The sequence below is a fragment of the Ranitomeya imitator genome, chromosome 1 (genome assembly GCF_032444005.1).
Source record: "Ranitomeya imitator isolate aRanImi1 chromosome 1, aRanImi1.pri, whole genome shotgun sequence".
In the NCBI taxonomy this organism is placed as follows: Eukaryota; Metazoa; Chordata; class Amphibia; order Anura; family Dendrobatidae; genus Ranitomeya; species Ranitomeya imitator.
In genome coordinates, this window is record NC_091282.1 from 737,078,554 (window position 1) to 737,093,928 (window position 15,375).

Below are 15,375 nucleotides of genomic sequence, written 5' to 3' on the forward strand. Positions count from 1 at the left end.
CCTCACGGCCCATTTCAGCGGTCAGTTTCTTCCCGGTCCTCTCCCTCGAGTCAGGCGAGGTGTTCTCGGATGCACATTCAGAGGGACGTTTTGGAGCTGCTTTCTGACCAAATCGCTAACATGAGTGATATGGTTCAGGGCCTCATTGGAGTAATCAACCAGACCTGTGGCATCAAAGATTCCTCTACGGAACGCGCGGATCAGGCGGTTTCGTTTAGATGGTCGAAGCCACCTTCCAAGGTCTTTGCTTCTCACCCTGAATTAGAGGATTTTCTGACGAGAGAAAAAGAGAATCCGACCAGTCGCTTTCAGAGAGGAAAGCGCCTTGGCGTTTTTATATCCCTTTTCTCGGGAGCTCACCGCTAATTGGACTCGGTCCTCCAACACGGTCCTTCCGCTATCTGGCGGAGCATCTCTGAAAGATTCTAACTATAGAGTCATAGATTCCTTTGCGAAGTCAGCCTTTGAAACGGTTGCGTCTATTTTTGCCCGGCCATTGCTTACACTTGGCTCGGAAACCTTCGTCTTCCAGGATCTACTATCGTACCTGGAAGGCTTACTTCCATTGGTACGAGTCCAATCGCGTTTCTCCTATGTTCTTTTCCCTGCCCTCCGTTTTGGCCTTCCTTCAGGCGGACTGGATTCGGGCCTTGCTCTTAGTTCCCTAAAGGACCAGGTTTCTGCGCTCTCTATCCTGTTTTCATAAGACGTTATCTTCTCGGCCACATGTTAAGACCTTCCTTCAAGGAGTAGCCCATGCTGTCCCTCGGTACAGGGCCCCTGTGGATTCATGGGATTTAAATCCTGTGCCGGACGTTATGGGGGGTTCCCCCTTTGTGCCTCTCAGGGAGTTTTCCCTGTCAGTTCTATCTTGGAAGGTGGCCTTTCTTGTGGCCATCACTTCTATCCGCCGCGTTTCCGGGTTGGCGACCCTCGCTTGCCGACCTCTGTTCTTGGTCATTCACCAAGACAAGGTGGTCCACAGGCTTCCGCCTTCCTTCCTTCCTAAGGTGGTTTCTACCTTCCACCTCAACGAGGACATCGTTCTACCTTCCTTTGGTACAGCTCCGACTCATCCTCTGGAGCGATCGTTGAACAAGCTTGACCTCGTCAGGGCAGTGAGGATCTACCTGGCTAGAATGGCCGCTTTCCGGGAGACTGATTCTCTTTTCGTCATTCCTGATGGTACACGTAGAGGCCTGCCTGCTTCCAAGGCGACTATTGCTCGCTGGATCAGAACGGCAATTTTGGAGGCTTACCGGGTCAAGAACAGTGTCCCTCCTGGGTTGGAGGCTCACTCTACCCGGGCAGTCAGCGCCTCCCGGGTGGGGCACCACAGGGCTTCCGCCCTACGGCTTTGCAATGCGGCAACTTGGTCTTCCATCCACACGTTTGCCAAATTTTACAAGATCCATACCTATGCTTCGGCGGTAGCCAGCTTAGGCAGAAGGATCCTGCAGGCGGCAGTGGTGAGTCCTCTGACCTGATGGAAGTCTGTTTTCCCACCCCAGGGACTACTTTGGGACGTCCCATGGTTCCTATGTCCCCCAATGAGAGGCGATAGAGAAAACAGGATTTTTGGTTGCTTACTGTAAAATCTGTTTCTCGGAGCCTCCATTGGGGGACACAGCACCCTCCCATGTTATTCAATTTCGGTTGTTCGGTGTTCTATGACTGATCTCATGTTTACAGTTCTCATGTTTGTGGATATGTTTCAACCTTATTATTTTTCTCCTACTGCTTTCTCACTAACTGAAGTGCATAATGCCAGTCGGTGGGGTGTACACTGCAGAGGAGCTAACTTTTTTATTTGCATAATGTCAGCCTCCTAGTGGCAGCAGCATACACCCATGGTTCCTGTGTCCCCCAATGGAGGCTCCGAGAAACAGATTTTACGGTAAGCAACCAAAAATCCTGTTTTTGGACATTGCGTTAGCGCAATCCGTTAGCATATCCGCTAAACGGATTGCACTAACGCAACGTGAATCTAGCCTAAGGAACCCAGGGCTAACCGCACCAGCATATGGTCTCAAGGGGTCTGAGGATCTCCTGCCGGTAACTAATGGCAGTCAGGCTACCTCTGGCGAGTACATGGAGGACTGTGCGGCCCTCCCAAGAAATGCTACCCCACACCATTACTGACCTACTGCCAAACCGGTCAAGCTGAAGGATGTTGCAGGCAGCAGATCGCTCTCCATGGCGTCTCCAGACTCTGTCATGTCTGTCACATGTGCTCAGTGTGAACCTGCTTTCATCTATGAAGAGCACAGGGCACCAGTGGTGAATTTGCCAATCCTGGTGTTCTGTGGCAAATGCCAAGCATCCTGCACAGTGTTGGGCTGTGAGCACAACCCCCATCTGTGGACATGGGGCACTCAGACCATCCTCATGGAGTCGGTTTCTAACTTTGTGCAGACACATGCACATTTGTGGCCTGCTGGAGGTCATTTTGCAGGGCTCTGGCAGTGTTCCTCCTGTTCCTCCTTGCACAAAGGCTGAGGTAGCGGTCCTGCTGCTGGGTTGGTACTCTCCTACGGCCTCCTCCACGTCTCTTGGTGTACTGGCCTGTCTCCTGGTACCGCCTCCAGCCTCTGGACACTACGCTGACAGACATCAAACCTTCTTGCCACAGCTTGCATTGATGTGCCATCCTGGATGAGCTGCAGTACCTGAGCCACTTGTGTGGGTTGTAGAGTCCATCTCATGCTACCACGAGTGTGAAAGCACAACCAACATTCAAAAGTGACCAAAACATCAGCCAGAAAGCATTGGTACTGAGATGTGGTCTGTGGTCCCCACCTGCAGAACCACTCCTTTGAGTGTGTCTTGATAATTGCCAATAATTTCCATCTGTTGTCTATTCCATTTGCACAACAGCATGTGAAATTGATTGTCAAACAGTGTTGCTTCCTAAGTGGACAGTTTGATGTCACAGAAGTTTGATTTACTTGGAGTTATATTCTGTTGCTTAAGTGTATTAGTTTAGGGGTCTGTTGTCTATATTAATTTCGGGGTGTGGTCTGCGGTTTATGTTAGTTTGGGGTCTGGTCTGCGGTCTATATTAGTTTAGGGATATCACCTTGGGTCAGCACTAGTTGTGGGGGATCATGGTCTGTGTCAGTGCAGAGGTCTGATCTTGGCTCTGCTTTAGTTCAGGTTTATCTAGGTATTTGTGGTCTGTATTCATGTTGCAGGGTGGTGGGGGTCATGTAACCAGTTTGAGAGTCTGTTGCTGTAGTCTGGGAATGTGTCATTATGAGAGAAGTATAACAAACACAATTTTCTGCTCCGCTTCATACGTCACTTTCAAAATTCTCCTGATCGCTTTTCAGATATTGTCACATAGATTATAACGGTTGTTTTGTGTGACAAATCATTGTATGGCCACAGTGCGACCACGCAGACGGACAGAGATGGAGCATTGAGAAGTGTTGTGACAGTGGTCCTGATGAGGGGCAGTCGGCAGATGCCAATCACTGATCAGTAGCCGCTGCTGCACTCCTGTGATTCCCTGCTCTGGATCTGCAGTGCAATGCTCAGCCCTGGGCAGTAACACCTCACTGGAAGTAGGAAGCTGCAGCTGTAGTGTGTGATGGGTCATCATCAATGAGGCCAGCTGCATAATCTCCATCAGCTCTGCTCCCCTGTGCTGGCTGTGTAACATGAAGCCTCTCAGCATCCTCCCTGCTCCTCACTGCGCGCAGCTGCTGCTGGGCTAGGGGGGCTTCTTCTGCACCAAGCACCATGGCCACAGACAGTGAGTATAATCCTGTGATGGGAGACGGGCAGGCAAGGGGATGGTGCAGTCATTTTGTTTACATTTTGTAAGTGGGTACCAACCCATCCTGGCAGATCTGCAATAGGAGCCTGTGCAGAGGATGGGGAGGTTAGTACAAGAAGGAGGAATCTGTGACTGCTGTGTATGACTGTGTGCATGTGTAGTGTATGTGTATAGCTGCGTACATATGTAGTGTGTGTATAACCATGTGCATGTGTAATGTGTATGTATAACTCCGTACATGTGTAGTGTATGTGTACAGCTGTGTGCATGTGTAGTGTATGTGTATAGCTGCGTACATGTGTAGTGTATGTGTATAGCTGCATACATGTGTAGTGTGTGTATAACACATGTGCATGTGTAATGTGCATGTATAACTCCGTACATGTGTATGTGTACAGCTGTGTGCATGTGTAGTCTGTGTATAGCTGCATACATGTGTAGTGTGTGTATAACCGTGTGCATGTGTAATGTGTATGTATAACTCCGTACATGTGTATGTGTACAGCTGTGTGCATGTGTAGTCTATGTGTATAGCTGCATACATATGTAGTGTGTGTATAACCGTGTGCATGTGTAATGTGTATGTGTAACTCCGTACATGTGTAGTGTATTGCAGTGTACATGTGTAATGTGTATGTATAACTCCGTACATGTGTAGTGTATGTGTACAGCTGTATGCATGTGTAGTGTATGTGTATAGCTGCGTACATGTGTAGTGTATGTGTATAGCTGCATACATGTGTAGTGTGTGTATAACCGTGTGCATGTGTAATGTGTATGTATAACTCCGTACATGTGTAGTGTGTGTACAGCTGTGTGCATGTGTAGTGTGTGTATAGCTGCGTACATTTGTAGTGTATGTGTATAGCTGCGTACATGTGTAGTGTGTGTATAGCTGCATACATGTGTAGTGTATGTGTATAGCAGTGTAGATGTGTAGTGTATGTGTATAGCAGTGTACATGTGTAATGTATGTGTACAGCTGTGTGCATGTGTAGTGTGTGTATAGCTGCGTACATGTGTAGTGTATGTGTATAGCTGCATACATGTGTAGTGTATGTGTATAGCAGTGTACATGTGTAATGTGTATAGCAGTGTACATGTGTAATGTGTATGTATAACTCCGTACATGTGTAGTGTATGTGTACAGCTGTGTGCATGTGTAGTGTGTGTATAGCTGCGTACATGTGTAGTGTATGTGTATAGCTGCGTACATGTGTAGTGTATGTGTATAGCAGTGTACATGTGTAATGTGTATGTATAACTCCGTATGTGTACAGCTGTGTGCATGTGTGGTGTGTGTATAGCTGCGTACATGTGTAGTGTATGTGTATAGCAGTGTACATGTGTAGTGTATGTGTACAGCTGCGTACAGGTGTAGTTTATGTGTATAGCTAGCCGTTTACATGTGTAGTGTATGTGTATAGCTGTGTGCATGTGTAGTGTATGTGAATAGCTGCATACATGTGTGGTGTATGTGTATAGCTGCATACATGTGTAGTGTTTGTGTATAGTTGCGTACATGTGTAGTGTATGTGTATAGTAGCGTACATGTGTAGTGTGTGTATAGTTGCGTACATGTGTCGTGTATGTGTATAGCTGCATAGATTTGTAGTGTATGTGTATAGCTGTGTGCGTATGTAGTGTTCTGTGTGTGCATAGCCGTGTACATATGTACTGTGTTTAGCTGCCTACATATGTAGTGTATGTATATAGCTGTGTAATATGTGTATAGCTGTATGAATGTTTAATGTATGTGTAGTGTATTGTAGTGCTCTATGTAGTGTATGTGTATAGCTGCGTACATGTGTACTGTGTATAGCTGTGTGCATGTGTAGTGAATGTGTAGTGCTGTATGACGAGTGTATGTGTATAGCAGTGTACATGTGTAGTGTATGTGTATAGCTAGCCATGTACATGGGTAGTGTATAGCTACGTACATGTGTAGTGTGTGTGTATAGCTTTGTGCATGTGTAGTGTGTGTATAGCCGTGTATGTGAAGTCTGTTTAGCCGCATGTGTAGTGTATGTGTATAGCTGTATACATGTGTAGTGTGTTTATAGCTGCGTACATGTGTAGTGTATAGCTTCATACATGTGCAGTGTGTATAGCCATGTACACGTCAAGTGTGTGTATAGCTAGCCGTGTACATGTGTAGTGTATGTGTATAGCTTCATACATGTGTAGTCTGTGTATAGCTGCATCCATGTGTAGAGTATGTATATAGCCGCGTCCATGTGTAGTCTGTGTATAGCTGTGTACATGTGTAATGTATGTGTATAGCTGTATGAATATTTAATGTATGTGTAGTGAATGTGTATAGCTGCATACATGTGTAGTGTGTGTATGTGTAATGTATGTGTATAACTGCGTACATGTGTAGTGTATACAGTGGAGGAAATAAGTATTTGATCCGTTGCTGATGTTATGTTTGCCCACTGACAAAGACATGAACAGTCTATAATTTTAAGGGTAGGTTAATTTTAACATTGAGAGATAGAATATCAAACATAAAATCCAGAAAATCATATTGTATAAATTATATAAATTTATTAGCATTTTCCAGTGAAAAATAAGTATTTGATCCCCTACCAACCTGCACTAAAGACAGCTGTCTTACATAGTCACCTTTATAAAAGACTCCTGTCCACAGACTCAATCAATCAGTCACACTCTAACCTCTACAACATGGGCAAGACCAAACAGCTTTCTAAGGATGTCATGGACAAGATCATAGACCTGCACAAAGCTGGAATGGGCGCCAAAACCATAAGTAAGATGCTGGGTGAGAAAGAGACAACTGTTGATGCAATAGTAATAAAATTGAAGAAATACAAAATGACTGTCTATCTCTCAATGTTAAAATTAACCTACCCTTAAAATTATAGACTGTTCGTGTCTTTGTCAGTGGTGATCGAATAATTATTTCCTTCGCAGCTGTGTGCATGTGTATTGTCCAGCTGTGTTTAATTAAACTGATAGGACTTGATTTGGAAAGGCACACACCTGTCTATAGAAGACCTCACACCTCACAGTGCATGTCAGACCAAACAAGAATCATGAGGTCAAAGGAAGTGGCCAAGGAGGTCAGAGACAGAATTGTGGCAAGTCACAGATGTGGCCAAGGTTACAAAAGAATTTCTGCAGTACTCAAGGTTCCAAATAGCACAGTGGCCTCCATAATCCTTAAATGGAAGAAGTTTGGGACCACCAGAAGTCTTCCTAGACCTGGCCATCCAGCCAAGCTGAGCAATTGTGGGGGAAGAGCCTTGGTTAGAGAGGTAAAGAAGAACCCCAAGATCACTGTGGCTTAGCTTCACAGATGCAGTAGGGAGATGGGAGAAAGCTACACAAAGTCAACTATCACTGCAGCCCTCCACCAGTCGGGCCTTTGTGGCAGAGGGGCCAGACGGGAGCCTCTCCTCAGTGCAAGACATATGAAAGCCCACATAGAGTTTGATAAAAAAAACACATGAATGACTCCCAGCCTATGAGAAATAAGATTCTCTGGTCTGATGAGACGAAGGTAGAGCTTTTTGGTGATAATTCTAAGTGGTATTTGTGTTGAAAACCAGGCACTGCTCATCACCTGCCCAATACAATCCCAACAGTGAAGCATGGTGGTGGCAGCATCATGCTATGGGTCTGTTTTTCAGCTGCAGAGACAGCGTGACTGGTTGCCATTGAAGGAAACATGAATGTGGCCAAGTACAGAGATATCCTGGATGAAAACCTCTTCCAGGGTGCTCTGGACCTCAGACTTGGCCAAAGGTTCACCTTCCAACAGGACAATGACCCTAAACACACAGCTAAAATAACAAAGGAGTGGCTTCAGAACAACTCTGTGACCATTCTTGACTGGACCAGCTAGAGCCCTGACCTAAACCCAATTGAGCATCGCTGGAGAGACCTGAAAATGGCTGTCCACCAACGTTCACCATCCAACCTGACAGAACTGGAGAGGATCTGCAAGGAAGAATGGCAGAGGATCCCCAAATCCAGGTGTGCAAAATTTGTTGCATCATTTCCAAGAAGACTCATGGCCAGGGCTCGACTGGGACTAAAATTCAGCCCTGGCATTTGAAGTTACACAGACCCACTTGTCACATGGTGACTGTATAATGTCTTTGTACACTTGTAGGTTACAAGAAGTGAGGGGAGTGTAACACGACTATATAACATATAATTACAGCTGTATCCAGCATTACAGCTCAGTCCTATTTATTGCTTTTAGTTGCAGTACCAAGAAAAGCCGCTACTTCACCTACATAACTGGATCTCGTAGATAATGAAGGGATGAGATGACGAAAGGCTATGGAACCTTATTCTGATGCTCCATAAACGTTGCCTACAGCCACTTTTGGTTCCGCTGCGCAGCACGAGACCCGGTGACTCTGAAGAGCGGTGACATCAGTAATGTCACCGCTTTTCAGATATTCCGGGTCTTGTGCTGAGCTCGGCGACTGTGAAGAGCGGTATTGTTACTACCGTCCTCCATATAGTATAATACACTCCTCAGTCCTCCATATTGTATAATGTACTGCCACAGTTCTCCATATAGTATAATACACTCCTCAGTTCTCCAAATAGTATAATACATTCCTCATAGTGCTCCATATAGTATAATGCCCTGCCATTGTCATCCATGTAGTACAATTCACTTCCCATAGTATAATGTACCCCATAGTTCTTCATATAGCATAATGTATTCCCCATAGTCCTCGATACAGTATAATGCAGCCCACATATAGTATAATGATGCCACTCCAGAGTATAATGCAGCCAGTCCACAGAATATACTGTAGCCCCGAGTATAATGTAACCCCCCCAGAGAATATAATGCAGCCGCTGCATATATAATATATGGTAGCGCCCTCATAGAGCATAATGCAGCCCCCCATAGAATATAATGTAGCCCCTCCATAGAATATAATACAGCACCCCATAGAATGTAATACAGCCCACCTCCCCATTGAATATAATACAGCCCCATAGAATGTAATGTAGCACCCAGAGAATGTAATACAGCCCGCCATAGAATGTAATACAGCCCTCCCACATAGAATGTAATACAGCCCCCCATAGAATGTAATGCAGCCAGCCCCCATAGAATGTAATGCAGCACAGCCCCCATAGAATGTAATGCAGCACAGCCCCCATAGAATGTAATACAGCACAGCCCCCATAGAATGTAATGCAGCACAGCCCCCATAGAATGTAATGCAGCTAGCCACCATAGAATGTAATACAGCACAGCCACCATAGAATGTAATACAGCCAGCCCCCATAGAATGTGATGCGGCACAGCCCCCATAGAATGTAATGCAGCACAGCCCCCATAGAATGTAATGCAGCCAGCCACCATAGAATGTAATACAGCACAGCCCTCATAGAATGTAATGCAGCCAGCCACCATAGAATGTAATACAGCACAGCCCCAATAGAATGTAATACAGCCCCCCCCCCCCAATAGCCCCACAATCCAGTTATCACTCATTGATATATTTAAAAAAAAAACACTCTCCTCACCTCTCCTCCTGCCCGCGCTGCTCCCGGCTCCGGTCTCAGTGGCTGCAGTCTGCCCGACACACAGCAGGTGCGCGATGATATGACGTCATCGCGCACCTGCAGTGTCAGAGGCAGAGCGGTGAATGATGGGAGAGGGAGCGACAGCAGAAGCTCTCTCCTCCATCATTGCATTCAACTGTACCGGCGTCATAAACGTCGGTATAGTTGAATGCGGCGCCGCTGGCGGGGGGGCGAGTCGGCGCTGGCGAGCAGCCCACGACTGCCACCGGCCCTTCTGGCATTTGCCAGAAATGCCCGATGGCCAGTCCGGCCCTGCTAATGGCTGTACTAGCTCAAAAGGGTGCTTCTACTCAATACTGAGCAAAGGGTCTGAATACTTATGACCATGTGATATTTCAGTTTTTCTTTTGTGTAGTGTATGTGTATAGCTACGTACATGCGTTGTGTATGTGTATAGCTGTGCACATGTGTAATGTATTTGTAGTGCTGTATATGTATAGTTGTGTGCATGTGTAGTGCTGTATGTGTATAGTTGTGTGCATGTGTAGTGCTGTATGTGTATAGTTGTGTGCATGTGTAGTCTGTGTATAGCTGTGTGCATGTGTAGTGCTATATGTGTATAGCTGTGCACATGTGTAATGTATGTGTATAGCTGTGTGCATGTGTAGTGTATGTGTAGTGCTGCAGCAAAGATCTGTCATTATCTAGCTATGGGATAAGATCTCTGCTACTTCTATGTAATATCCATCTATTGTTATTACAGGACCTATCAGTGTCCTCTCTCCTCTATCTATTTCTCGATCACAGTATTTCTCAGTCTATAAGCCTGCTCTCATCTGGGCGGCGTCCCCTAGTTGTTGTTGAGGCTCAGCTTGGCAGAGTAGTGACAGCTGTGATTATGGGCTATCATTAGGCATGAGCGTATAGCTTCGGATCCCTCCTTATCCAAATAACTATACTGCTTCCCGAATAGCTGCCTCAGGAGCCCGGGTACCTGGAGCGCTCCCGATAATCAGGTGCCCGACATCGCAGCTGCATGTGTTGCGGCTGTGTGACAGTTACAACACACAGGCTCTCCATGACTGTCACACAGCTGTGACACATGCAGCTGCGGCGACGGACACCTGATTATCGGGAGAGCTCCAGGTATCCGGGCTCCTGAGGCAGCTATTCCATCAACCCTAGTTGTCATGTGTTTTTTTCTGGCTGCAGAAATCTCCTATTTAGCAACATAATTTACTAATTGTAATGTTATACAGAGTTCAGGAAACAAGAAGCATAAAGTAAGCTGTATCTTTTATTTGCTATAACCTTGAGCCACTAATGGTTAGGCCCAGGCACCAGCGTGGTCCGTCTAATGAGGCCCAGAAAAAAGTATTTAGAATTCCTGATCTTACAGTGTCTATCTATTCTTTTTGCATACCTACCATATGTAAGCAAATCAGAGAACTGTATGGTATACAGACCATAATGGGTCAAGTTACATCAGTGTTGTTTTTTTTAGCAGTGTCTGTATCCATGATATCTGTGCACAATGTTGTGTGTAATGAGGGTCTGCGCTTTACAGAAGAAAGGACCCTTTGAAATTAGGGATGTCACTATGCACAACAAGAGAAGAAGCCATGTAATGAGGGACTGCGCTATACACAAAAGGAAGATATGAGCTGATGGACGGCATGATACACAATAAGATGACACTATGTAATAAGGGATAACGCTATACACAATAAGATAGGACACTATGTAATAAGGGATGATACTATACACAAGACAGGGCACTATGTAATGAGGGATGACACTATACACAATTAAAGAGGGCACTATGTAATGAAGGATGACACTATACACAATAATAGAAGACATTATGTAATGAGGGATGACACTATAAGAAAGATAGTGTTTGTCCTAATGAAAAAGCTGTATGTTTTGAAATGCGTTGACAAACCACTTACTACTGGATTGGCATCCACCATTCTTTTACGGCAGCGCAGAACAATCCATTTGCTCCTTTTTATGCATTCATCTCCTTGTGGGTCTGCAGCAGTAAAGTGCGATAAGTGGTTGTGTGTACACAACCGAATCAGGTAAGCACATTTTGTGCATTTCTGTTTGTATTGCTACCCAGCAGAAACCCTATTTCTGCTTTGTCTTCCAGCTTTTCCCTTCTCATATGTCGTGAGGATCTGAGGTTGTGGGTTATAAAAATGACCTAGGCATGTTAATGATACAACTATTTTTTTTATTCCATACATCCATGGTTGTACAACAAATCTAGGTAGATGGCCAACATACAATCTCCTCAGTCCTCAAGTTCCCAATCTGAGATCGGTAGTTGCACTGGCACCATACCAGGCGACACCCACTGTCTCCCAACTTTTGGTTGGCCCACAGATTTTGGTATATCCAGCCGGTATAGTGTGCAGTCACAGCATATGTTCCTCCAGACGATGGATATCACGATCGTAGCTCATGGATACAACTCCAGCCAGCAACCGATCTCCATAACTCCATAGATCATCCATCCATGCTAGCTTGGATCCTCTACCTTCAAAGTCCCTCCAACAGCTGCCTGATTCAATTCATGTGCCTTGTTATCCCTGCCCCTTTAAACAATTTTCTTTAGCTCACAGAACAAAGCATATTCCATTACCTGGGGCTGGTTTGAGACCCCCTGTGGTGACGGATCCCCTGAGTCTACTTTCGCCTTCCACACAATGGGCTTAAGGTACCTTCACACATAACAATTTCGTTAACGATATCGTTGCAACGTCACGCTTTATGTGACGTGGCAACGATCCTGCTAACGATCTCGTTATGTGTGACAGCGACCAACGATCAGGCCCCTGCTGGGAGATCGTTTGTTGTTGGGGAATGATCAGGACCTTTTTTTGGTCGCTGATCACCCGCTGTTATCGCTGGATCGGCGTGTGTGACGCCGATCCAGCGATGTGTTCACTTGTAACCAGGGTAAATATCGGGTTACTAAGCGCAGGGCCGCGCTTAGTAACCCGATATTTACCCTGGTTACCATTGTAAAAGTAAAAAAAAAAAAAACACAGTACATACTCACATTCTGATGTCTGTCACGTCCCCCGCCGTCAGCTTCCCTGCACTGACTGTCAGCGCCGGCCGTAAAGCAGAGCACAACGGTGACATCACCGCTGTGCTCTGCTTTACGGCCTGCGCTGACACAGTCAGGGCGCGAGACGTGACAGGCATTGGAATGTGAGTATGTAGTGTTTTTTTTTTTTTACTTTCACAATGGTAACCAGGATAAATATCGAGTTACTAAGCGCGGCCCTGCACTTAGTAACCCGATGTTTACCCTGGTTACCCAGGGACTTCGGCATAGTTGAAGACAGTTTCAACGATGCCGAAGTCGTTTCCCTGATCGTTGGTCGCTGGAGAGCTGTCTGTGTGACAGCTCCCCAGCGACCACACAACGACTTACCAACGATCACGGCCAGGTCGTATCGCTGGTCGTGATCATTGGTAAGTCGTTTAGTGTAAGGGTACCTTTAGGCTGGTAGAACAATGGATTGATAGGATGATTGCTTTACATTTAACCTTAGCAGTCTCCTGTCCTTAGGTTTACATAAGATCTAGCCTGTTCCTCTTCTTCTGCTTAAGGTACCGTTACACTAAACAACTTACCAACGATCACGACCAGCGATACGACCTGGCCGTGATCGTTGGTAAGTCGTTGTGTGGTCGCTGGGGAGCTGTCACACATGCCGAAGTCCCCGGGTAACCAGGGTAAACATCGGGTTACTAAGTGCAGGGCCGCTTAGTAACCAGATATTTATCCTGGTTACCATTGTAAAAGCAAAAAAAAAAAAAACAGTACATACTCACATTCCGATGTCTGTCACGTCCCCCGGCGTCACACATAACGAGATCGTTAGCGGGATCGTTGCTACGTCACAAAAAGCGTGACGTTGCAACGATATTGTTAACGAAATCGTTATGTGTGAAGGTACCTTCACTGTCACTGAATGTAAACATTGATTTCTGAGGATGAACTGAGGAGCAAGCAAATCACTAATAAAATACAGCACACAACAAAACCGGTGCTCAGTGCTGGAAAAAGGCTCCGCTCTATGTCCATTTGTCCTAGAGTCTTTAGTAAGCGGCCATATCCTCAGATATGTAATGAGGGATTGCACAATCTAATATATAATTGCCTAGAATACTACTTCCTGCAATTTGTGCCAACTTCCTGTCCGGAGCTAATGTCCGGAGCTAATGTCCGGAGATAAGTGACGTCAACAGTGTCCAGTGTCTGATTGGTTGCCGCCTGCTGCGAGCGACCAATCAGAAACGTGCCGTACTGTGACACACTCCGCCCGCCATTTTGGTGTGATTTTTGAATTTTTACCTCACAGCAAGTTTCTACTGCGTGGAGGCGGGCCCAGTGACGTTGCTCTTCAAGCTCCTGCCGAATTTCGTCAAAAAAATGATAATACCATTTACCAAAACTATATATATTTAGTTGTGAAGTGGTTCAGTGACATTTTCACACCAATTTTGAACTTTTGTTTGGTGTTTTCTCCATATACTGCCTATTATTCACTGACTGTTATACTGAGAGACTGCCGTTTATTAACCTCTTCTTTGCCACATTGGGTATATTGCTCTATTATTTGCCACATAAGGACATTGTCCATTATTGCCCAGCAATTTCTCTGCACTATAAACTGCCTATTTAATACCTGATGGGCACACAAGTATGCGCCAGTATGGGTACTAAGAGCCTTTCCACATAATAATGAAATATTTTAAAATGTCATAGAACATACCAATATACATAGTTATTGATACATATTATTTATTATTTACATTATTGTTCTTAAGCAAAGAACCGTTGTTGTGGCATTTGCCACAACACGCAAAGTTGTCGTCTGATGTCTTTCATCCCTCCCCTCATAAGCATGTACATGGATCCTGTGTAACTGTACCTTAAATAACAAGAATTGTCAAGAGCTGGTGAGTGCAGCCATTTTTTGTTCTTTCTTACTATTATTTATTAATTGTATTATTCTTACATTTGAATAAATAAAGTATATATGGATTCTAGACTCCCGATTCTTTAGAATCGGGCTGCCATCTAGTCTAATATATAATTGCCTAGAATACTACTTCCTGCAATTTGTGCCAACTTCCGTGGCTTTGTCCGGAGCTAATGTCCGGAGCTAATGTCCGGAGCTAATGTCCGGAGCTAATGTCCGGAGATAAGTGACGTCAACAGTGTCCAGTGTCTGATTGGTTGCCGCCTGCTGCGAGCGACCAATCAGAAACGTGCCGTACTGTGACACACTCCGCCCGCCATTTTGTTGTGATTTTTGAATTTTTACCTCACAGCAAGTTTCTACTGCGTGGAGGCGGGCCCAGTGACGTTGCTCTTCAAGCTCCTGCCGAATTTCGTCAAAAAAATGATAATACCATTTACCAAAACTATATATATTTAGTTGTGAAGTGGTTCAGTGACATTTTCACACCAATTTTGAACTTTTGTTTGGTGTTTTCTCCATATACTGCCTATTATTTTTGTTCTTTCTTACTATTATTTATTAATTGTATTATTCTTACATTTGAATAAATAAAGTATATATGGATTCTAGACTCCCGATTCTTTAGAATCGGGCTGCCATCTAGTATACAATAAGAGAGGACGCTATGTATTGAAGAATGGCACTATACGCTACAAGGGAGGACGTCAGGTAATGAAGGACAGCCCTATATACAACAAGAGAGGGCACTATGTAATGCGGAACAGCACTATACACAACAATAGGACGTCAAGCAATAAGAGATGGAACTATACATAGCAAGACAGGGCAGCATGTAATGAGTTATGGCACTATACCTAACAAGAGGATGCTACACTGTATTTGTTTAGTTTTTTCTCCATCCGGTCAGACCTTCATGTTGACATCTTCTAGTTTGCCACAACTACATCTGTAAAATGTGACAGGTTCTCATTCATATCCCCTCCACTGGGCGATACGTTATTAGTGGGAGATACTGATCAGACATTACAGCTTTGTGTCGGTTTTGGTTCATTT

At 45.0% G+C, this 15,375-nt stretch overlaps 1 protein-coding gene across 5 annotated transcripts in view; it reads left to right on the forward strand.

Moving 5' to 3' along the window:
• The first annotated feature begins 3,365 nt into the window (after positions 1 to 3,365).
• The window catches only part of SYT16 (synaptotagmin 16), a 97,101-nt gene continuing 85,091 nt past the window's right edge, over positions 3,366 to 15,375 (forward strand). Inside the window, exon 1 of one of the 5 annotated variants that reach the window (XM_069733770.1) lies at positions 3,366 to 3,757. In XM_069733770.1, coding sequence (XP_069589871.1) covers positions 3,745 to 3,757 — 13 coding nt within the window. In that variant the 5' untranslated portion in view covers positions 3,366 to 3,744. Of the gene's footprint in view, positions 3,758 to 3,864; positions 3,887 to 15,375 lie in introns of those variants that run through there. The other 4 variants (XM_069733745.1, XM_069733754.1, XM_069733781.1 and 1 more) reach the window with 4 other exon arrangements.